The sequence below is a fragment of the Pristiophorus japonicus genome, chromosome 5 (genome assembly GCF_044704955.1).
Source record: "Pristiophorus japonicus isolate sPriJap1 chromosome 5, sPriJap1.hap1, whole genome shotgun sequence".
NCBI classification, from domain to species: domain Eukaryota; kingdom Metazoa; phylum Chordata; class Chondrichthyes; family Pristiophoridae; genus Pristiophorus; species Pristiophorus japonicus.
The window spans coordinates 48399155-48423773 of NC_091981.1; the positions used below are offsets into that span (position 1 = coordinate 48399155).

At 46.8% G+C, this 24619-nt stretch overlaps 2 protein-coding genes across 4 annotated transcripts in view; one reads left to right on the plus strand and one right to left on the minus strand.

Annotated features, from left to right (window-relative positions):
* The window catches only part of acot13 (acyl-CoA thioesterase 13), a 220355-nt gene that overhangs the window by 3614 nt on the left and 192122 nt on the right, over positions 1 to 24619 (minus strand). Inside the window, exon 1 of one of the 3 annotated variants that reach the window (XM_070880622.1) lies at positions 17244 to 17428. The exons of 1 other annotated variant lie outside the window; for it this stretch is intronic. Coding sequence is in view for 1 of the 2 variants with exons in the window: in XM_070880621.1 (XP_070736722.1) it covers positions 17189 to 17272 (84 nt within the window). In the remaining variant the exon portion in view is untranslated. Of the gene's footprint in view, positions 1 to 17188; positions 17429 to 24619 lie in introns of those variants that run through there. One more of the 3 variants, XM_070880621.1, reaches the window with a different exon arrangement.
* The window catches only part of tdp2b (tyrosyl-DNA phosphodiesterase 2b), a 39321-nt gene continuing 37152 nt past the window's right edge, over positions 22451 to 24619 (plus strand). The window contains exon 1 of the mRNA XM_070880619.1: positions 22451 to 22793. Within this exon, the coding sequence (XP_070736720.1) occupies positions 22536 to 22793 (258 nt within the window). The 5' untranslated portion in view covers positions 22451 to 22535. The remainder of the gene's footprint in view (positions 22794 to 24619) is intronic.

Consider the following 24619-nt stretch of genomic DNA (forward strand, 5'->3'; position numbering starts at 1 on the left):
TTGTAAAGCATTTCAGGATGTGAGGTGTGAAAGGTGGTATATAAATGTAAGTTTGTTCTTTCGTTCCTTATCTCACCGAAAGATACACTGCTGTGCTTACTATGGGGTCAAGTTTCGGGCCGTGCTTAGAACGACGCAGCCCCGATATCGACGCCTGTTTTTCGCGCCTAAAAGTGCGACAAAAATGTACCTTGCAATTCTTGGGCTTCCTGCAGGTCCCTCGGGACTCGGCGCGCAGACATCAGCGGGGGGGGGGGGGGGGGGGGCGGAGCCAGAGTCGCGCTGATTCTGCAAGTGCAGGGGGGCGGGGCTAAGTTAAATGGGAGGATGTCATGCCGGCAGCCTTGCGCGTGCGCATTGGAGCGCGTGCGCACTCGCAGTAGGTCATAAACATTGGCACTCGACCGTTTTTAAAGGAACTTTAAAGTGCCGATTTGTTTCGTGGACCTCTGGAAAGGCTTGGGATTGAATCTTGATGATTTTTTGTGCCTAAAGGAGTGCTTTTAGCAGCGCTGTTGAAGAAATCACCTGCTGAAATCAGTGAGTGCTGCTTTTTGCTGCTAAACTTCCAGAACAAGTGCTGCATAGGTGCATGCAAAATAAGGATTGTGTGTTTTGAAAAATAAGTGTGTCAATTCAATACAGCAATGGAACAGCGTCCACCAAGAACAAAGAATTTCTTGCATGAGGAAGTGGCGATATTAGTTAACGTCATTGAGCAGAGATGGCAGGAGCTGGATACCAGCAACAGAAGTCGCATAAAAGTGCCACCTAAAGAAATGAAGAAACACTGGAACCAAATTGCAGAAGATTACTGCGCAGTGGTGCATATGATGAGATCTGGAAGCCAGTGTAAAAAGAAATGGCACGATCTTGGTCAAGTAGTTAGTGTAAATAATATTTTCATTTTTTAATGTAATCGTAATTGTAATGTGACTATCTGTATGTCCCATCCTGCAGAAAGATGCACTCTGTAAAAAGTTATATTTTACTCTTTGCAGAAGAAATTGGCCCACAACAAAAGGGAAGCAACTCGAACAGGAGGAGGCATGCCCAATCTGCATCCACTGACACCCTTGGAACAGAGGGTAACTGCCATGATGAGTCGTACATAGAGAAAAGCAATCAGTACAGCACAAGCTGGGCCCACACGCGAGGAAGAGAGCAAGTCCTGAAAATGCATCGTGGCCCTTCAAATCAACCTGCTGCTTGGCCTGCTATGTGTGAGAGTACTCATGCCACCCATCCAGCCCCCTCCCTTGCTGTTAAACATTTGACTGTTGTGATATATTTTGCAGAACATAATGATGATGATGATGCCAACCCTGAAGATCCAGAACAAGAACCAGTAGAACCAGATGCGTGAGATCCAGACTGGATGCTGGCGACGATGATTGAAATGTCTACAGGGGAGAACTTCCAAATTAATGTTTATGAGCCCACATTAAGGGGCATCAGAATTTCAACCCCTTGCATAGGTTCTGGTTCCACCTTCTATGGTTTCGATTCCGATGTTGCGGGTCCCAGTGGTGCTGGTGATATCATGGAGCAGTTTATACCCATTCACCCACCATCCCAGCCCATGGCTCGCACTTGAGTGCTGCCGTCTGGAACACCGAGCGTCCCACCATCCCAGCCCGCGCCTCTCTCTCTAATACTGCCGTCTGGAACACCGAGCGCCCCACCGTCCCAGCCCGCGCCTCTCTCTCTAATACTGCCGTCTGGAACACCGAGCGCCCTACCGTCCCAGCCCGCGCCTCTCTCTCTAATACTGCCGTCTGGAACACTGAGCGTCCCACCATCCCAGCCCGCGCCTCCCAGTGTAGTGGTGCCGTGAGACAGAGGAGAAGGAGATTGGAGACACGCTCTCCTGAGATGCAGCGTGCAACAGATGCGGCTCAGGTTGTGGCATTGGGTATGGAGACCAATGAGCTTACCAGATCACTCATCAGTAGCGTCAGTGCAGTGGGTGAAGAGGTGACGGCACTGACGGGAGAAATAGCCGTAATGACATGGGAACTTAGGGAGGGAATGTCCGAAGGAGTGCTATCGACGGCACAGGCCGTCAGGGAGGGCATGCAAGTGTCGGCATAGGCCCTCATGGAGATAGCTGCTGCAGTAAGGGCACATAGCCCAGCCAATCAAATGACACCCCCATGAATTAGTGAACATTCACTGAGATGTGGATGAGAGATGGTTGCAGCCTTTCTTTGCTGCTTTTGTTCTTGTTCTTGATGTAGCTGTAGTAGCGTTTTTCAAATTGAAATTGTTTTGTAAGTTTTGTAACTTTACAACTTATAAGTGATCTTAGGGTTTTTAAGTGATCTTATAGTGTAAATGCTCTCACATTTTGTATCTTATTTAATTTTGCACCTAAAAAGTGATCCTGAAGTTTAAGTGATCTTGAGTGCAAGATTTTTCACATTGAAATTGTTTTGTAACTTTAGAAGTTTATAAGTGATCTTAAAATTTTTAAGTGATCTTCAAGAGTCATATTAAAAAGTAAAGTTTGAGACAAATATTTTATTACAGTGACATTAACTTTTCAATAAAATATTTTTTCACTAAAACTGAATCATGTTCTATTAACACAACATAACATAGGAACAACTCCAAAAAATAAACATGTCCATGCACAACATTTGTCGCAGAGCCCTCGGGCATCAGTAATTGAAGCGTTCACGGATGAGCTGCTGGCACAGGGCTCGAGTAATCGTTAAGGGAGCACGATGGACGACCCTCCTCCGACCTCGTGCTCCGGCCTCAGGCACTTGTATGCTTTCCTGATCGTCGTCATCATCCTCATCCTGCTCTTCCAAATTACTATCATCAGGCACTGGCCCCTTATGTGGGTCTTCCAGTTCCACTACTGGCTCCTGCTGCCTCATGATAGCTAAGTTATGGAGCATGCAGCACACAACAGTGAAGTGAGCGACAATCTGAGGAGAGTATTGCAAGTGGCCTCCGGAATGGTCCAGGCATCGGAAACGCTGTTTCAATATGCCAATGGTCCTCTCAATGATGCTGCGCGCCACAATGTGCGCCATGTTGTATTGATGGTCAGCTTCTGTCCGTGTCACGTGTAGGGTGGTCATGAGCCAGGTGGTCAGGCCGTACCCTTTGTCTTAGTAGCCAGCTCTGCCCTTCTGGCTGCTGCTCAAACATGTCAGATATAACGCTGTCACGTAGGATGAACACATCATGGGTGCTGCCAGGGTATCTCGCATCAACTGACATGATGCGCTGCTTGTCACACATGAGCTGCACATTGATGGAGTGGAAACCTTTTCTATTCCTGTACTGCCCGGAATCCTCCACAGGTGCTCGCAAGGAAATGTGGGTACAATCAATGCAGCCCTGTACCTTTGGGAAGCTAGCAATCCTGAAGAAGCCCACAGCCCTCTCACGGATTGCTTGTGCGGTCATTGGGAACTTGATGAAGTTATTCCTCCACGCATACAATGCAGCCGTGACCTGGTAAACGCAGGCATGTATTGCACGTTGAGAGATGGCGCACACATCTCCAGCTGTAGCCTGAAACGATCCCGAGGCATAGAAGGCAAGTGCAGCTGTTACCTTCACTTCAACAAACAAGACAGTTGGCGTTCTGCTTCTGGGCTGCAAATCTGTTCTCAGCATATCACAGATCTCAACGACAACTTCTCTGCGGAAACGCAGCCTTTTGACACGACTTCAGTTTTGACCATGTTTTTCTGCCTGGCTCGATATTGCCGACGTGGGTAAGGTCTCCTGCCCATCAGCCTACGGGCTATGACGTTCCTGGTGCGGTGAGCTCTAATCAATTCTCTCCTTTGCAGTGAATTGCTGGCGAACCATTGCATAATCAGTGGTGTTGACAATGCAGCACCCATACTGCAATTACAAATTTAAGTTTCAAACTGGCCAGCTCTCCCTCCCGGTGCTTTGCACGCCTACCCTGTCCCCGGCCAAATGGCCTCAGCCTCCCTCGCAGCTCGAAGGCTGCTTCCTGTTTCTTCGGCTGCCGTCCAGCCACTGACGCCGCTCCTATCCCGTGGCCGAATGGCCTCAGCTTCCTTTGCAGCTCTAAGGCTGCTTCCTGTGTCTTCAGCTGCCGTCCAGCCACTGCCGCCGCCCCTATCCTGTGGCCGAATGGCTTCAGCTTCCCTTGCAGTTCGAAGGCGGCTTGCTCTTTCTTCAGCTGCCATCGAGCCACTGACGCCGCCCCTGTCTCCTACATGGAAGGCCTGCCTGAAGCACCGCAGCTCAAAGACTGCTGCTGCTTCACACAGGTAGGAATATTCAATATTTTGTATTTGCTTTGATTATAAGTTGTTTATAATTTTTTATTCAGGGTGGCTCCTTATTTGTATAAGTAAGACTGTTGAATGCTTGTAGAATTTCATTACTTCCCTTCCCCTCATTCCCTACGCCTGATTTCTAAAGTGTAGGCAAGGTTTTTCTGAGCGTACAAAAATCTACACTTACTCCATTCTAAGTTAGTTTGGAGTAAGTTTTTACTGTCTAAACTTTCAAAACAGGCATAAGTGGCCGGACACGCCCCCTTTTGAAAAAAAAATCTGTTCCAAAATTAAACTGTTCTAACTCACTAGAACTGGAGCAAACCAAATGCTGAGAATTGCAATTTCTAAGATACTCCATTCTAAACCAGTTGCTCCAAAAAAAAATAGGAAATCAGGCCGAAACTTTACCCCGATATATCTAAGCTGTTCTCTTCCTCTGGAAACGCCTTAAAAATATAACAGAATAACAGACACCTTGGTGTGATTGCAAGTCAATCTTGGTTTCCAGATGCAGTGACAAATGATCGGGACAAAATTTGTATGGTTTTAAAAGTTTGATGGGAATTCGAAGATTAACTGACAGCCTTCAAATTACTCAGTTGTATTTTTACTATAGACACAGTTTTATGCTTAGGTTTCTTTGGCTTATTTTTGCTTGGGACTTCAGTGGCTGATGGGAATTGTCAGTGTCACCAATACTGCTGATGCAAGATGCATTATCTCTATTCTTCATTAATGTGTATTCACATTCAGTGATTAATGATTTATAATTGCTGGAGCTTTATTGACAAATACTCTGCAATTGGTTACTGCAGTAAACTGTTACCAAGATAATAAAATATCCATAAAGCAGCTAAACAGGAAATCTTGACATGTAAGAAAAGTAATAATTTCAACACAGTGAGAGTTGCATCAAAACTTCAAAGATTTGGTAGAAGACCACAGGGGACTGTTTTCTTGAGAAAACTGATATCAGCTCCAACTGGACTAATCCTCCAAGTACCAAAAACTTTGGTGTATCACAGAATCAACGAGGTACTGCACTGTTTTCCTAATTCAGCTGAAAAGATGAAGTGATATTGTATTGCAGAGTTTGTATTGCTCTTTGTTCAAACTCAAATTGTACCCTTCATTCGACCCTTTGTGTCTGTGCCGACTCTTTGATGGAGCTATCCAATTAGTCCCACTCCACTGCTCTTTCCCCATACCTTTTCAGGTATTTAGGCAATTCCCTGTTGAAAGATACTACTGAATCTGCTTCCAATACCCTTTCAGGCAGTACATTCCAAATCAAAGCAGCACACTGTGTAAAACAAATTCTCCTCAGCTCCCCGCTGGTTCTTTTGCCGTGCAGAACATGGATGTAAAACGATGTCCACACATGCTTGTTTGTCTATTGGCCTACGGTATGCTTTTAAATGAACAATTCTGGAAAAACATGACCACCCCTGTGCCCCTCTGAAATATGATGAGATTATCATATTCCTCAAGGATCTTGTTTCCTTAAATATCTTTACATTAGCATTGCAACATTAATATAAATTAAAATAATTTTGCTTCATAATGTGATGGGCCAGAATTTGCTGGAGCAGGGTATCTCGGGGCCTGCCTGCTTAGTTAGACTTCTTCCTGCACCCTTCTGCTCTGTAAGTTGCTGGAAATGTGAGCTGATAATGGCTCAGCGAGGGCAACAGAGCATCTGGGACCTTGGTGAATGACAGGACTTACTGTATATCTCTTTAACCAATGACATTTAAGGATTGAGAAATAAACCGAGGAAGGTCTGAGAAGGAGGAGGCTGAATTCAATGTCAATTCAGGTACAGAAAGTGAAATAACGAGAGGGAAAGATTGGATTAAGAGAGAGAGAAAAAGAAGACAGGAAAAGCAAAAAAAAAATATTTAACATTTTAAAATCTCCAACAACAATTCACAACTTGAAGGAATGAAGCTCCACATTTTTAATTGGTCACTTTCTGTGCCAGATGGTGGTTGGTAGTTATAATTATCACATCATTAAAAGGGTACTTGCGCTGTTAATTACGAAACTTAACTTTCTTTGGCACGTTTAATGTACAATTAATTACCAGGATAGCAAGGAACATGTAGAACTTTTTAAGTACAGGGGTGAAGGGTCTGCACGGCAATGTGCAGCATTCTAGATTAGCTGAACCCTGTGGCAAAAATGAAGGCCGGCAAAGAGAGCCTAACAATCTGTGGTTGGGAAAATGTTGGAGTCCATTATTAAAGAAGCAGTAACAGGACATTTGGAAAAGCATAATTCAGTCAGGCAGAGCCAGCATGGATTTATGAAGGGGAAGTCACATTTAACAAATTTGCTGGAATTCTTTGAGGATGTAACGAACAGGGTGGATAAAGGGGAACCAGTGGATGTGGTGTATTTGGACTTCCAGAAGGTATTTGACAAGATGCCACATAAAAGGTTACTGCACAAGATAAAAGTTCATGGGGTTGGGGGTAATATATTAGCATGGATAGAGGATTGCAAACTAACAGAAAACAGAGTGTCGGGATAAATGGTTCATTCTCGAGTTGGCAATCAGTAACTAGTGGGGTGCTGCAGGGATCAGTGCTGGGACCCCAACTATTTACAATCTATATTAACGACATGGAAGAAGGGATCGAGTGTAACGTAACCAAGTTTGCTGATGATATAAAGATGGGAGGAAAAGCAATGTGTGAGGACACAAAAAATCTGCAAAAGGACATAGACAGGTTAAGTGAGCGGGCAAACATTTGGCAGATGGAGTATAGGGCCCAAGTTTCCACATGATTTGTGCCTGATTTTTAGGAGCAACTGGTGGAGAACAGACTATCTTAGAAATCGCAATTCTCCACATTTTTTTTTCTGCAGTTCTAGTCAGGTAGAACAGTTCTACTTTAGAACAGAATTTTTTCTTCAAAAGGGGGCGTGTCCGGCCACTGACGCTTGATTTCAAAGTTTCCACAGTGAAAACGTACTCCAAACTAAAGTAGAATGGAGCAAGTGAAGATTTTTGGAGAACTGAAAAAACCTGTTCTACACATTAAAAAATCAGGCGCAGGTTACAAATTAGGCGTCCAGAACGAGGTGGGGGGGGGGGGAAGGGAACTCATTAAATTCTACAATCAATCCTTATTTATACTTCTACAAATATTATACAAATAAATCCAACCTGAATAAACATTTATAAGCAAAGAAAAGATTAAATAAACCATCTTCCTACCTGTGTGAAAGTGGTTCAGGCACGGAGAATTCTGCAGTCAGCCTGAGGCGCCCGTTCTTCCCCTTGGGGGGGTGGGGCGCCCGTTCTGCCCGCGGGGGGGGGGGGGGAGAGAGGAGGCGCCCGTTCTTTCCCGCGAGGGGGGGCGGGGGGGGGAAGGCACCCGTTCTACGCGCGGGGGGGGGGGGGGGGGGGGGCGCCCGTTCTTCCTGCGTGGGGGGGGGGGGGGGGGGGGAGGAGGCACCCGTTCTTCCCGCGGGGGGGGGGGGTAGGAAGCACCCGTTCTTCCCGTGGGGGGGGGGGGGGGGGTAGGAGGCACCCGTTCTTCCCGCGTGGGGGGTAGGAGGCGTCCGTTCTTCCCGCGGGGGGGGGGGGGGGGGTAGGAGGCGCCCGTTCTTCCCGCGGGGGGGGGGGGGGGGGGAGAGAGGAGGCGCCCGTTCTTTCCCGCGAGGGGGGGGGGGGGGAAGGCACCCGTTCTACCCGCGGGGGGGGGGGGGGGGGGGCGCCCGTTCTTCCTGCGTGGGGGGGGGGGGGGGGGGGGGGGGGAGGAGGCACCCGTTCTTCCCGCGGGGGGGGGGGGGGGGGGGTAGGAAGCACCCGTTCTTCCCGTGGGGGGGGGGGGGGGGGGGGGGTAGGAGGCACCCGTTCTTCCCGCGTGGGGGGTAGGAGGCGTCCGTTCTTCCCGCGGGGGGGGGGGGGGGGGGGTAGGAGGCGCCCGTTCTTCCCGCGGGGGGGGGGGGGGGGGGGGGGTAGGAGGCGCCCGTTCTTTCCCACGGGGTGGGGGGGGGGAGGCGCCCGTTCTTCCTGCAAGGGGGGGGGGGGGGAGGGGAGAGGAGAGGAGGCGCCCGTTCTTTCCCGCGGGGGGGGAGGGGGGAGGAGACAGTGAGAAGGTTGCAGGGTGGCCAAGACTGGGAATTAAACATACAGGGGTATCTGACAATTCGGAAAGATAGACAAGAAGGGAAAGGAGATGGGGTAGCTCTGTTAATAAAGAATGATATTAGGGCAGTTGTGAGGGATGATATTGGCTCTAATGAACAAAATGTTGAATCATTGTGGGTGGAAATTAGAGATAGTAAGGGGAAAAAGTCACTGGTGGGCGTAGTTTATAGTCCCCCAAATAATAACTTCACGGTGGGGCGGGCAATAATCAAGGGAATAATGGAGGCATGTGAAAAAGGAACGGCAGTAATCATGGGGGATTTTAACCTACATATCGATTGGTCAAATCAAATCGCACGGGGTAGCCTTGAGGAGGAATTCATAGAATGCATACGGGATTGTTTCTTAGAACAGTATGTTACAGAACCTACAAGGGAGCAAGCTATCTTAGATCTGGTCCTCTGTAATGAGACAGGAATAATAAACGATCTCCGAGTAAAAGATCCTCTCGGAATGAGTGATCACAGTATGCTTGAATTTGTAATACAGATTGAGGGTGAGGAAGTAGTGTCTCAAACGAGCGTACTATGCTTAAACAAAGGGGACTAAAGTGGGATGAAGGCAGAGTTGGCTAAAGTAGACTGGAAACACAGACGAAACGGTAGCACAATTGAGGAACAGTGGAGGACTTTTAAGGAGCTCTTTCACAGTGCTCAACAAAAATATATTCCAGTGAAAAAGAAGGGCGGTAAGAGAAGGGATAACCAGCCGTGAATAACCAAGGAAATAAAGGAGAGTATCAAATTAAAAACCAATGCATATAAGATGGCCAAGGTTAGTGGAAAACTAGCAAATTGGGAAAATTTTAAACGGCAGCAACGAATGACTAAGAAAGCAATAAAGAAAGTAAACTTGCGCAAAACATAAAAACAGATAGTAAAAACTTTTACCGATATATAAAACAGAAAAGAGTGACTAAAGTAAATGTTGGTCCCTTAGAAGATGAGAAGGGGGATTTAATAATGGGAAATATGGAAATGGCTGAGACCTGAAACAATTATTTTGCTTCCGTCTTCACAGTGGAAGACACAAAAACCATGCCAAAAATTGCTGGTCACAGGAATGTGGGAAGGGAGGACCTTGAGATCATCACTATCACTAGGGGTGTAGTGCTGGACAGGCTAATGGGACTCAAGGTCCTGATGAAATGCATCCCAGGGTATTAAAAGAGATGGCAGAAGTTATAGCAGATGCATTCGTTATAATCTACCAAAATTCTCTGGACTCTGGGGAGGTACCAGAGGATTGGAAAGCAGCTAATGTAACGCCAATGTTTAAAAAAGGGGGCAGACAAAAGGCAGGTAACTATAGGCCGGTTAGTTTAACATCTGTAGTGGGGAAAATGCTTGAAGCTATCATTAAGGAAGAAATAGCGGGACATCTAGATAGGAATAGTGCAATCAAGCAGACGCAACATGGATTCATGAAGGGGAAATCATGTTTAACTAACTTACTGGAATTCTTTGATGATATAACGAGCATGGTGGATAGAGGTGTACCGATGGATGTAGTGTATTTAGATTTCCAAAAGGCATTCGATAAGCTGCCACACAAAAGGTTACTGCAGAAGATAAAGGTACGCAGAGTCAGAGGAAATGTATTAGCATGGATAGAGAATTGGCTGGCTAACAGAAAGCAGAGAGTCGGGATAAATGGGTCCTTTTTGGGTTGGAAATCGGTGATTAGTGATGTGCCACAGGGATCGGTGCTGGGACCACAACTGTTTACAATATACATAGATGACCTGGAAGAGGGGACAGAGTGTAGTGTAACAAAATTTGCAGATGACACAAAGATTAGTGGGAAAGCGGGTTGTGTAGAGGACACAGAGCGCCTGCAAAGAGATTTAGATAGGTTAAGCGAATGGGCTAAGGTTTGACAGATGGAATACAATGTCGGAAAATGTGAGGTCATCCACCTTGGGAAAAAAAAACAGTAAAAGGGAATATTATTTGAATGGGGAGAAATTACAACATGCTGCGGTGCAGAGGGACCTGGGGGTCCTTGTGCATGAAACTCTTTTGAGCAGAGGGACCTGGGGGTCCTTGTGCATGAATCCCAAAAAGTTAGTTTGCAGGTGCAGCAGGTAATCAGGAAGGCGAATGGAATGTTGGCCTTCATTGCGAGAGGGATGGAGTACAAAAGCAGGGAGGTCCTGCTACAACTGTATAGGGTGTTGGTGAGGCCGCACCTGGAGTACTGCGTGCAGTTTTGGTCACCTTACTTAAGGAAGGATATACTAGCTTTGGAGGGGGTACAGAGACGATTCACTAGGCTGATTCCGGAGATGAGGGGGTTACCTTATGATGATAGATGGAGTAGACTGGGTCTTTACTCGTTGGACTTCAGAAGGATGAGGGGTGATCTTATAGAAACATTTAAAATAAAGAAAAGGGATAGACAAGATAGAGGCAGAGAGGTTGTTTCCACTGGTCGGGGAGACTAGAACTAGGGGGCACAGCCTCAAAATACGGGGGAGCCAATTTAAAACCGAGTTGAGAAGGAATTTCTTCTCCCAGAGGGTTGTGAATCTGTGGAATTCTCTGCCCAAGGAAGCAGTTGAGGATAGCTCATTGAATGTATTCAAATCATAGATAGATAGATTTTTAATCAATAAGGGAATTAAGGGTTACGGGGCGGGTAAGTGGAGCTGAGTCCACAGCCAGATCAGCCATGATCTTGTTGAATGGCGGAGCAGGCTCGAGGGGCTAGATGGCCTACTCCTGTTCCTATTCCTTATGTTCTTATAGGAGAGTGTTTGAGAAACCAATTTGAGAGGTAATGGTGGACTGAATGGTTTTGGTGGAGGAGCAGGGGGGAGGAAGAGCATGACTAGCGTTCCAGACGTGGAAATTTCCAGTCGTGGTGACAGATTGGCCGTGAGGCAAGAGGATCATCTTTGGGTCTAGCAGCATCTGCTTTGGCTGGACGGAGCAGGTAGCCAGCGAGGCTGTTGGAGATGGAGCTGCAGGCTCCGATGCAAAATAGAGGATGGTTTCAATTATGCCGACTTCTAAAACATAAGGGCCTTGAATTTCCTCTGTAAATGCATAACCTGGGCGCAAATCAATTACGCGACCTAAAAGATGGCGAAATTTTGGGCTTAAGTGAGTTGCTTGCGTAAGAATACTCCTCCTAAAGCTGCTCAATCTTTTATGACCGTCTATTGATCACGTCGCCCGAACGCATCTCTGCCCATAAAAGTGGCGAACTTTCAAAGGCGAGTCATCATAGGCAGTCCCTCGGAATCGAGGAAGACTTGCTTCCACTCCTAAAGTGAGTTCTTTGGTGGCTGAACAGTCCAACACGAGAGCCACAGACCCAGTCATAGGTGGGACACATATTCGTCGGGGGAAGGGCAGGGGGGGGGGGGGGGGGGAGGTGGGGTGGCACCGATTTACCACACACCCCTTCCGCTGCCTGCGCCTGGTCTCTTCACACTCGCAGCGTTGAGATTTGAAGAGCTTAACGCCCCCCCCCGAATGCACTTTCTCCACCTAGGGCGGTCTTCAGCCAGGGTCTCCCAGGCGTCATGTCGCACTTCATCAGGGAGGCTTTGAGTCCTTGTAACGTTTCCGCTGCCCACCTTTGGCTTGTTTGCCATGAAGGAGCTCCGCATAGAGCAGTTGCTTAGGGAGTCTCGTGTCTGGCATGCGGACTAAGTGGCCTGCCCAGCGAAGCTGATCGAATGTGGTTAGTACTTCAATACTGGGGATGTTAGCCTGGTCGAGGACACTGATGTTAGTGCGTCTGTCCTCCCAGAGGATTTGCAGGATCTTGCGGAGATATATCTCCAGCGACTTGATGTGTCTTCTGTAAGTCGTCCATGCCTCTGATCCATACAGGAGGACGGGTATTACTGCAGCCCTGTAGACCATGAGCTTGGTGGTAGGTTTGAGGGCCTGGTCTTTGTACACTCTTTTCCTCAGGTGGCCGAAGGCTGCACTGGAGGCATCAATGTCTGGCTTTGTTGACAGGAGGCACTCGAGGTATAGAAAGTGGTCCACTTTGTCGAGGGCCGCGCCGTGAATCTTGATGACTGGGGGGCAGTGCTGTGCGGTGAGGACAGGCTGGTGGAGGACCTTTGTCTTACGGATGTTAAGCGTAAGGCCCATGCTTTCATATGCCTCGGTGAATACATCAACTATATCCTAGAGTTCAGCCTCAGAATGTGCGCAGACGCAGGCGTCGTCCACGTACTGAAGTTCAACTACAGAGGTTTGGGTGGTCTTGGACCTGGTCTGGAGACTGCGTAGGTTAAACAGCTTCCCACTGGTTCTGTAATTTAGTTCCACTCCAGTGGGGAGCTTGTTGACTGTGAGGTGGAGCATGGCAGCGAGGAAGATTGAGAAAAGGTTTGGAGAGATGATGCAGCCCTGTTTGACCCCGGTCCGGACGTGGAATGGGTCTGTAATGGATCCACTGGTAAGGATCACGGCCTGCATGTTGTCATGGAGCAGGCGAAGGATGTTGACAAACTTTTGGGGGGAACCAAAACGGAGGAGGATGCTCCATAAGCCCTCACGGTCGACAGTGTCAAAGGCCTTTGTAAGATCGAAAAAGGCCATGTATAAAGGCTGGCACTGCTCCCTGCAGTTGTCATGCTGTAAGATCATGTCCGCTGTTCCCCGTAGGGGACGGAATCCGCACTGTGACTCCGGGAGGAGCTCCTCGGCCACAGGGAGAAGACAGTTGAGGAGGCCTCTAGCGACAACCTTCCCAGTGGTTCATAGCAGGGAGATCCCTCTGTAGTTGCCGCAGTCGGATTTGTTCCCCTTTTTAAAAATGGACACGATCACTGCATCTCTGAGATCACCTGGCATGTTCTTCTCCCTCCAAATGAGAGAGATGAGGTCATGTATCCGCACCAACAGCACCTCTCCACCATATTTTAGCACCTCAGCAGGAATTCCATCCGCACCCTTGTTATTCTTGAGCTGTTTTATGGCTTTGCCTACCTCGTGCAGCGTTTGGAGTTTCACTGAGATGGTGGCAGGTTGCATGCTGCGGGATGGAGTTGAGAACACTTGAGTCAAAGGCAGAGTCTCGATTGAGGAGATCTTGAAAATGCCCCTTCCGGCGGGCCCTGGCAGCCTCGGAATCCTTGATGAGTGTTTCCCCATTCTTTGCCAGGAGTGGGGTAGGGTCTTGCAAGTTTGGACCGTAGGTGAGTATCCTGCAATGGCGCTTGTTCGGAGGGTCTCTACAAATTGCGATCAGATTTTCAGGAGCAGCAGGAAGCAATCATTTTTCTGGTGTGTTACTGCAACTTTGTGAGCATTTTTAGATAAATTTATCCTCACCGAGACCTGCAGTGTATTTTCTGTTTCTTTGAATGTATTTTTAGGACATCAGTATAAGACACATTAAAAATTAAAAAGCCAAGCTGTGCCTAAATGTGCATGAATGGTGGTTAAATGAGTTGCAATACTTAAAGAAGAAATATATGGTCTGAGTTCGCTGCTTTCCTTGGCCCCCGATTGTTTACGCTGATTTGTACCTGTTTTATCTTTGGATGTATTCTAATGAGATTCGCAGGAAATTTGAACCTAACTTGACATCAGCAGAATGGACGCAGGAATGTGCGCATTTTTGGATCTAACGTTTGGGTTGCGCCCATGTAGGAAATCACAAGCCAAAAGAAAATAATTACGAATCTAAAGCTCTAGAGCCTTACACCGTGTCTAAAAAGAAAACTTCAAGTAAAGGGACTTCTCTACAGAGTTCGAAAGGAAGACATTTCGCTCAAATGAAGTGTGCATGTTCTCCGAAGGAATCCTGGCACCTGCGAAATGGCACTGATTTCTACAAAGGGAAAACACCAACTTCACCACATAGCACGTCCCCCTCCCCACACACACAAGTTTTGCCCTGTTGATTTCATCCAGTACTTGCATGTGTGAAACTCAAAGGTGCATAGACTAGACGTGTATTCATTTGAGTATAGAAGATTGAGGGGTGATCCAACAAGAGGTGTTGAAGATGATTAAAAGGAGTTGATAGGGTAGATAGCGGGAGGCTACTTCCTTTGGTGGGCCAGAACAAGGGGGACATAACCTTAAAATTAGAGCTGGGCCATTCAGGGGTGATGTCAGGAAGCACTTCACACAAAGGACAGTGAATCTGGAACTCTCTCTCCTAAAAGCTGTTGAGGCTGAATCAATTGACAATTTCAAAATCCTGATTGATAGATTTTTGTTGGGTAAGGGTATTAAGGATTACAGAACCAAGATGGAAAACTGGAATTAAGATACAGATCAGCCATGATCTAATTGAATGGCGGAACAGGCTTGAGAGGCTGAATGGCCTATTCCTGTTCCTATGTACTTTCCTTTGGATTTGAAATGTACAATGGCACACAAATATTTATTCAGGTTTATTATGGAGAAAGTTATGTTAATTCATCGCACTGCACAGGAGGGGAAAAATGATATTCAAAACATTGGATTACTAGCAGTAACATTCTGTCTTGGCTTCTGGCATTTCAATGTGTATGTGCTGATGAGAGTTTCCGTCTATATGGCTTTGGTGGAGATGAAACTTTTGACTGTCCGATTGTGTATATGACACTCTGGAATTTTTTGAGGATGTTTCCAGTAGAGTGGATAAGGGAGAACCAGTTGATGTGGTATATTTGGACTTTCAGAAGGCGTTCGACAAGGTCCCACACAAGAGATTGATGTGCAAAGTTAGAGCACATGGGATTGGGGGTAGTGTACTGACATGGATTGAGAACTGGTTGTCAGACAGGAAGCAAAGAGTAGGAGTAAATGGGTACTTTTCAGAATGGCAGGCAGTGACTAGTGGGGTACCGCAAGGTTCTGTGCTGGGGCCCCAGCTGTTTACACTGTACATTAATGATTTAGATGAGGGGATTAAATGTAGTATCTCCAAATTTGCGGATGACACTAAGTTGGGTGGCAGTGTGAGCTGCGAGGAGGATGCTGTGAGGCTGCAGAGCGACTTGGATAGGTTAGGTTAGTGGGCAAATGCATGGCAGATGAAGTATAATGTGGATAAATGTGAGGTTATCCACTTTGGTGGTAAAAACAGAGAGACAGACTATTATCTGAATGGTGACAGATTAGGAAAAGGGGAGGTGCAAAGAGACCTGGGTGTCATGGTACATCAGTCATTGAAGGTTGGCATGCAGGTGCAGCAGGCGGTTAAGAAAGCAAATGGCATGTTGGCCTTCATAGCAAGGGGATTTGAGTACAGGGGCAGGGAGGTGTTGCTACAGTTGTACAGGGCATTGGTGAGGCCACACCTGGAGTATTGTGTACAGTTTTGGTCTCCTAACCTGAGGAAGGACATTCTTGCTATTGAGGGAGTGCAGCGAAGGTTCACCAGACTGATTCCCGGGATGGTGGGACTGACCTATCAAGAAAGACTGGATCAACTGGGCTTGTATTCACTGGAGTTCAGAAGAATGAGAGGGGACCTCATAGAAACATTTAAAATTCTGACGGGGTTAGACAGGTTAGATACAGGAAGAATGTTCCCAATGTTGGGGAAGTCCAGAACCAGAGGTCACAGTCTAAGGATAAGGGGTAAGCCATTTAGGACCGAGATGCGGAGGAACTTCTTCACCCAGAGAGTGGTGAACCTGTGGAATTCTCTACCACAGAAAGTTGTTGAGGCCAATTCACTAAATATATTCAAAAAGGAGTTAGATGAGGTCCTTACTACTAGGGGGATCAAGGGGTATGGCGAGAAAGCAGGAATGGGGTACTGAAGTTGAATGTTCAGCCATGAACTCATTGAATGGCGGTGCAGGCTAGAAGGGCCGAATGGCCTACTCCTGCACCTATTTTCTATGTTTCTATGTTTCTATTACCACAGTTGTTGATGATTACTGAAACCTCTGTTTAGTTTCCATGACCATGAACTTTGAGGGACATCAGCACAAATGCTGTGATAATTACCCCAGAACTGGGCTGCTGTTGCTCAAACCTAGTGCCTTGTAGCCACCAGAGGGGAGATTTTCATCTCATTCAAATCCCAGTTCCAATGGTAAAAGGGCCTTGTGCTACCCAATGTCTGTAAGTTGCAAACTTTTATCGGTCACAGCGTTAAGTGTTTGCAGCACCTCTGTGTCTGGGAAACATGCTGTTAAATATCCCACCACATTAAACACCGACTGCTGAATTCAATTTATTGAATTCATGCTCGTGCTTCTGGCATTGATTAGTAAAATTAGCACCTCCCAAACCCACAAACTCTACCACTTGGAAGGACAAGGGCAGCAGGCACATGGGAACACTATTACCTGCAAGTTCCTCTCCAAGTCACACAACCCTGACTTGAAATATATCGCCATTCCTTCTTTGTCGCTGGGTCAAAATCCTGGAGCTCCCTCCCTAACAGCATTATGGAAGGATCTTCACCACGCAGACTGCAGCGGTTCAAGAAGGTGGCTCACCATCACCTTCTCATGGGCAATAAATGCTGGCCTTGCCAGCGACACCCACTTCCCCCAAAAAATATTAACCTAAATCATAGCAATGCAGTTGGAACACCTGCTTGCACTCTACCCCCCAATATAGCAACTGTCAACATTTTCGACCAAATTGCATTAAGGCAAATTAAAAAGGCCAAACTAAGCCCATCAGAGATCTTTACAAATGGTGCGGGTATGTTTTGGAGGGCTGTTATTTTCCTGAAATGCCCCTGATTAAACCACTGGACTTTGCTTTATTAAAAGCTAGCAACACTTTCGAATGCATTGCTTGCCACAAACCTTACTCAACACCCGATCGAAACCGGCTCCTCCCGTTAAACCTCGGACGACCTGCCTGAGAGTGTTCAAGGTCGAACCAGCCATGGCCTGAAATCCGGTCGCGGCTGCACTTGCAGCTTCACAAAGGGAAGAAAGGTTCCAGCAACGCCTTTACTTGCAGCAGGTTAGAATGGTTCCAGCGCTCTGAGCTCCAGCTCTATCTGGTTGATAGCTCCTCCTCTGCTCCTGATCTCACACAGCACCCTCCACTGGTGCCGCTTCCACAAGTCACAGGCTCAAGTGCTCCCCCTGCCACCCCGTCACTAACTTTCGTTCCTTGCAGCATTTTCATTTTCGATCTGAGCAAGTTTTAGTCGGTCTCTTTACCGAAATTCCGAGTCGAAATTTTGGCCTAGATATTTATTTTAAAACATTGCTTTTTTCAAAAAAAAAGTAATAAATCAGCAGCTGGTCTGCCTTGCTGTGTGACTTGTTCAAACTCCAGAATAAGACTTTTTAATCTGCTACCTGCAATTTCAGCACTCTCCAAACATAGGGAAGTGGGAGGAATAAGGAAGCAATTTATTCTTTGGAAGGTAAGAAACTAAATGGGGTAAGAAATTTGATCGGGGAATACAGATTCATAAATCATGAAGAGTAGCAACAGAAGTTGATGAGGCATAAAGGGTGCAAAGCACTGGGGTTCATTTCTAGATGCATAGAATACAAAAGTAGGGAAATAATGCTAAATTTAAATAGAATCTGAATTAGGCCAGACTAAAACAGATTATCTGGTCATTGATCTCATTGCTGTTTGAGGGACCTTGCTGTGCACAAATTGGCTGCTGCATTTCCAACATTACAACAGTAGTAACACTTCAAACAGTACTTCATTGGCTGAAAAGCACTTTGGGATGTCCTAAGATCATGAAAGGCACTATGTAAATGCAAGTCTTTGTTTAAACCTAAATTGAAATAGTATATATTATGTCCTTACTAGACAGTATAAATGCACACGAGGCCCATACTTGAGAGAAGGTCACTCTGTGACCAGTAACCTTTATTAGCCAGCACTGAACTGATGAAGGTGGGTGGAGCTTCCCCTTTTATACCGGAAAGTCCAGGTTAGGAGTGTCTCCCACAAGTTCGCCCCCTGTGGTCAGTGTTCTCACGGTGTACAACTTAGGTCAGTTTATACATGGGTTACAATGACAGTTGAATACATGACATCACCTCTCCCCCAAAGTCTTATTGGGATCACACGTTAAGTCTCTCTGGTGGTTTATGCTCCCTTGTAGAGCGCCTGAGTTGGGGCTCCGGTTGTTGGGCGCTGGCCTGAGTGTCTGCTGTTTGCGGTGCCTCAGGCCTTTCTGGACTGCTCACAGTGACTGGGCTCTCCTCCGCTTGGTTCCGGTGTTCAGTCACCTGTGGAGGAGTGAACGCTACATCGTGTTCTTCCTCTGCTTCTTCTATGGGGTTGCTGAACCTCCTTTTTGTTTGATCCACTTGTTTGCGGCATATTTGTCCATTGGTAAGTTTAACTACCAGATTCCTATTCCTCTCTTTGGCAATCACAGTGCCTGCGAGCCATTTAGGCCCTGCAGCGTAATTGAGGACAAAGACAGGGTCATTTACATCAATACATCGCGCCCTCGCATTCCTGTCATGGTAGTCACATTGTAACTCGGGCCTGCTCTCAACAATTTCTTTCATGGTGGGGTGTATAAGGGTTAACCTGATTTTGAGCATCCTTTTCATTAGCAGCTCTGCGGGTGGGACCCCTGTGAGTGTGGTCGGGATCTATTGGCCAACAGGAGGTGTGATAAGCGGCTTTGAAGGGAACCCCCTTGGATTCTGTTGGAAACAAAAGGTCCATTACCAGTCGATCATCTCTGACTGTCTCTGTAAGTGTCCTTAAGCGCACCATTGACAGGTGTTGATGGCCCCATTACTGGCCACATTGTCCCTTGCGATGGCATGAATCGCCGTTCGGCTAGCTATGCTTGACAGATGAATACATGACAGTTGAATACATGACAGTATCTTTAATGTTTGGCTCCGTTGAATTGATTCTTCCATTATTTAGAATCGTTTATAACGATCCCTTGTCATCCTGAGCCATAGAAACCAGAAAACTCTCATATTTGACCCTCTCATTTGTGGTGACTTAGCTGACCTCACCCAGGCCATAGTGGGGGTGCCACAGCTGGCCTGAGAGAGGGAAAGAAATTCCTTCGGAGCTGCTTCTGCTTCACCACCATAATTTAATTGGAACCGGTTTAATTTCTCCAGAGACCCCATCCTTCACACTCCCTCTCACCGGCGCCGCTGCAATCGCCAGAGGATCCAAGGCAGGTGATAAAGTGGGCCCCTCCGAATCAGCAGTGTTGGGAGTCAAACTGGAGTCCAGATGTTTGATCTTTTGTTTGCTCTTTTACCCCTGAATGCGCTCCCTCCCCTCAGCAGAGGCACTACTTGGTGTTGTCCCTGCTGGTGATGGTGGACACCATCTTAGGTGTTTTAAGGGGCTGGGTGGCAGGGGAATTCTTGCAAATATACTTCACCTCCTTGTAGACAAGGCACCGCATGGCCTCAGAAGTTCAAAAGATCTAGGTGCCAACTGTGGCAACATTATAGAAGGTTGTGGGCTCAACCCCCACTCCAGAGACTTGAGACCGTAATCTAGGCTGAGGGAACACCGGATATGTCACCTTTGCCCTCTCAGGTGGATGTAAACGATCCCATGGCATTTTTCAAAAGGAGGGGAGTTCTCCTGGTATCCTAGCCAAGATCCAACATCACTAACATCAACTAACATCTCTAAAACAGATTATCTCAATGCTGTTTGTGGGAGCTTGCTGTGTGCATATTGGCTGCCACATTTCCAATTTGTGGAAAATACATGGAAAAGGAAATCTGCAGTCAGATTGGAGAGATGATTAGCAAGAACATTATTGTTCTGGGAGATTTGGATTATCCACTTCTTGACTTTGGACAGAGAGGGAATCAGTGGTGTAAAGGGAGTGGAATTCCTAAAATGTGTACAGGATCCCTCCTCAAGCATAGAAACAGGAGTCGGCCATTCAGTCCCTTGAGCCTGTTCTGCAATTCACTAAGACCATGGCTGATCTGTGACCTAACTGCATATACCGACCGTTGTCCCATATCCCTTAATACCTTTGGTTAACAAAAATTTATCAATCTCAGATTTAAAATTTACAATTGATCTCGCATCAATTGCCATTTGTGGAAGAGTTCCAAACTTCTACCACCCTTTATGTGTAGAAGTCTTTCCTAATTTCACTCCTGAAAGGTCTGTCTCCAATTTTTAGACTATGTCCCCTAGTCCTAGACTCCCCAACCAGCAGAAATAGTTTCTCCCTATCTACCCTATCTGTTCCCTTTAATATCTTGAAAACTTCAATCAAATATTCCCTTAACCTTCTAAATTCTAGGGAATACAACCCTAAATTTTTATAATCTCTCCTTGTAACTTAACCCTTGGAATCCATGTATCACTTTGGCAAACCTGCGCAGCACTCCCTCCAAGGCCAATATATCCTTCCTAAGGTGTGATGCCCAGAACAGTATATTAGTAGGTCGACAAGGGTGGAGGTATTGCTAGATTTGGTTATGAGTAGTGGAATAGATTAGTCAGATGACCCAAATGTGGGTGAGCACCTTGGGAGTAGTGACCACAATATGATAAAGTTTAAGATCCAACTAGAAACAGCAACTGTCAGTACAAAAACTGGAGCCCCATACTAGATTAGGGCAGATTTTAGAAAGATGAGGAGCAAGCTAAGTGAGGTGAGGTGAGATGGAACGAGAAATTGGCACATGGGACTGTAGAACAACAGTAGGATGTTTTTTAAAAAGAGATTGCAAAGGTACAGAATAAGTCTTTTCCATTAAAAAAGGAAACTACCAGTAGTTTTGGGATGCCATAGATAAATAAAGATGTTAGAAACCAATTAAAATAAAGAATAATGATGAAAGGGCAGAACATGAGAAAAGAATAGGTTACGAGAAGGAAAGCTTAGAGGGAGTATGAAGATTTTTAAAAAATGCATCACAAAAAAAGTGAAGTAATGCATAACAGTAAAAAGGGAAATGAAGGATGGAATTGCAGAGGCCCTAGATATTATTTTTCAGAGTGTGGATGGGCTAGAATTTGGTCAAATGTATTAACCATTTTAAAAATGGGAGACAAAGCTAATTACAGCTCAGTTAGGTTTGCATCTGTGGTAGGAAAAATGTTAGTCTTTAATTAAGGACGAAATTTAGACTGTGAGTGCCCATAAAACTCTCCTGCCGTATAGAACTACCCACCCTATCGGCAGGTATAAAGATGGTTGCGGCCATGGAAGGAGTGTTAACGCGGCCAAACAGACTGTTAATCAGCCTGCAAATCCTTCCATTACTTTACAATGATGCCCAAAGGAAACAGCAAGAAGAGATGAAAATGATGATGTCTGAGTGACATTGGCGTGTTTGTGCTATAATGCAGCTTAGTGTGTCAGCTGTGGCTCAGTTAGCACCCATGCTTCTGAGTCAGAAGGTTGTGGGTTTAAGCCCCACTCCACTCCACTCCACTCCAGATATCTAAACGGACACTCTCAGTGCAGTATGGAGGGAGTGCTGCTCTGTCGGAGGTGCCGCCTTTCAGATGAGACGTCAAACAGAATAGAATCATAGAACTGTTACAGCACAGTAGGAGGCCATTCGGCCCGTAGAGTCCGTGCCGGCAATCTGCAAGAGCATTTCAGCTAGACCCAATCCCCCGCCCTACAATTTTTTTCCTTCAGGTACTTATCCAATTCCATTTTGAAAGCCACAATTGAAGCTGCCTCCACCACCCTTTCAGGCAGTGCATTCCAGATCACAAACACGCGCTGCGTAAAAATGTTTTTCCTCACGTAGCCTTTGGATCTTCTGCCAATCAACTTAAATCTGTGTCCTCTGGTTCTCGACCCTTCCGCCAATGGGAACAGTTTCTCTCTATCTACTCTGTCCAGTCCTCCCTGTCTAGCTTGCTGTGTGCAAATTGGCTGCTGCGTTTCCTACATTACAACAGTGACGATACTTTTAAAAAACGACTTCATTGGCTGGAAAGCCTTTTGGGACGTCCGGTGGTCATAAGAGGCGCGATGTAAATACAAGTCTTTATCTCCCTGAGAGTGGGGTGGGCGGGGCCAGAGAGCGACCGGAAACCCGAGACCTCTGCTCTCCTCCAATCAGTTAGGTCGGGGTGGGTGGGTGCGCGCGCAGTGCTGATGGAGGCGGAGCTGTGGTAGAATGTGAGCACCGAACGCCGGCCTCCGCCAGATTCCATTCCGTTAAAGTTTGTTCGGCAGCTACGCGCGCGATGAGCGAGCCGCAGAGTAAAAGGAAAAGGCTGTCCGGGCCGGACCCCCCGACAGTCGGGCCCCAACAAGGAGAGCCGGTGGGCGAAGTGGTTCCAGCACAGCAGCAGCAGCAGCAGCAGCAGCAGGAGGAGGAGGAGGAGGAGGAGGAGAAGAGGCGCCGATGCCGAATGGGTCTTTGTGCCGAATTCACTCTTGTGACCGATACGGACCAGGCCGTAGCTCAGTGTTACCTGGCGGACAATGACTGGCTCTTAGAAGTAGGTTCACTGAGCAGTAAAAGTCGGTGGCCTCTTTAGTGATGACCTCATTCCAATGCCATAGAGAGGGGACAAAAGAGACGTGGGAGGTGCCACGTCGGTTCAGTTTACTGTTCGGTGGGGAATGGGGCATTCAATTTTATTTGTCAACAGGATGTGGGCACTGCCTGCAAAGCCGCCTCTATTGCCCATCACTCGTTCTTCACCATCTTTCAAATGAGACGTTAAACCGACTGCTCTTTCAGCTGGTTGCAAAAGATCCCATGGTACTATTTTGAAGAAGAGCAGGGGAGTTTTACCTGGGTTCCTGCCCAATATTTATCCCTCCATCACCATCACTAAAAAACAGATGATTTGGTCATTTCTCATAGGCAGCCTCTTGAAACGAGGATGACTTGCTTCCACGCCAAAAAAGGATGAGTTCACAGGTGTTTCAATGAAGGACCTAATATTCCAGGTCCTGAACTATATCCTGAAGGGTGAAAGATGCCTGTGCTTGGATTTTTTTTAACGTGGGGTGGCCGTTGCACACCGGCCACCACACGGGCTTGACAGAGCTAGGTCTTGGTCCAGTGTCAAGGGTTATTCAAGATGACTGGAGACCTGCTCTGTTGCATGGGCCTAGTGCGAACACATATTGCAGTGTAGGCTGGCTGGTGCTGCCTCTGGGTCCTTGCCTCTTCTGACCCCGAGCTCATGCCTCTCCTGGGCCCAGATCATATCGCTCTACAATCTCTCGTCACTCCTGCGCCCGACATAGCCGCTCCTGCTGTATCTGTCCACGCTCAAATCACCGACCTGGACCTTGATGATGTCCCTCTTCACTGCTATCGCCCTCCTGCACCAGCTTGCGCTGTACCTTGCAGTGGTATGCTGCCACGCTGCCCATGGCGGCCGCCGCTCCTTTTATGGCCCCGACTCGCTGCTGATGGTCTCTCGCAGGTCGGGGCCGCTACGCTGCTCATGGCTGTCGCTCGCCACTCCTTTTATGACCCCGATCTGCCGCTGATGGTCTCTCGCAGGTCGGGGCCGCCATGTTACGATTTATAGCATTGCTGTTTGTGGGACCTTGCTGTGTGCAAATTGGTTGCTCGGTTTCCTATATTGCAACAGTGACTACACTTGAGAAGTACTTCTTTAGCTGCAAAGTGCTTTGGGACGTCCTGAGGTCATGAGGTGCTTGAACTTGACATTGGGGAGGGGAGAATTGCACTTAACTGGCAGGGAGACCAGCTCCAGATTTGCTCCTAAGCAGGTCTAAAGTACCGCTTTCACTGGTGTAACAGACCTGTGAAGGGATATGCATAACCTCTGTGGTTAAGGTGGAAGACAGAAATAGAGCAGGGGGGAGTACATTATATGAAAAATGCACTGACTGAACTTTCTTAAATCTTTTATAATAAATATACTTTTAATGAAGTTTTATCTGTTCTGATAGATTGGCTTCTGATATGTTGCATCAGCTCAGCATGTTGACCTAGAGCAGGTACACAAATGAACTACTGCAAAAACCACCACTTTGTAGATATCTTGGAAAAGTTGGACTGGGTCATTTGAGGGAGATCTGTACTGCGATTCAGTGTTGCATTGATGATGTAAGTGAAAGATCAGAGCCACAGGTAATTGACATCTGCGGAATGCCACATTTATTACAATAGTGGCTACACTTCAAAAGTACTTAATTGGCTGTGAAGCGCGCTTTGGGATGTCCTGAGGTCATGAAAGATACTATATAAATGCAAGTCTTTACATGGTCACTTTTTTTATTTTCTTACTGCCAAAGAGATTTTATAAGTGGCAGATTATACCTCCGGCACAGTACTGTA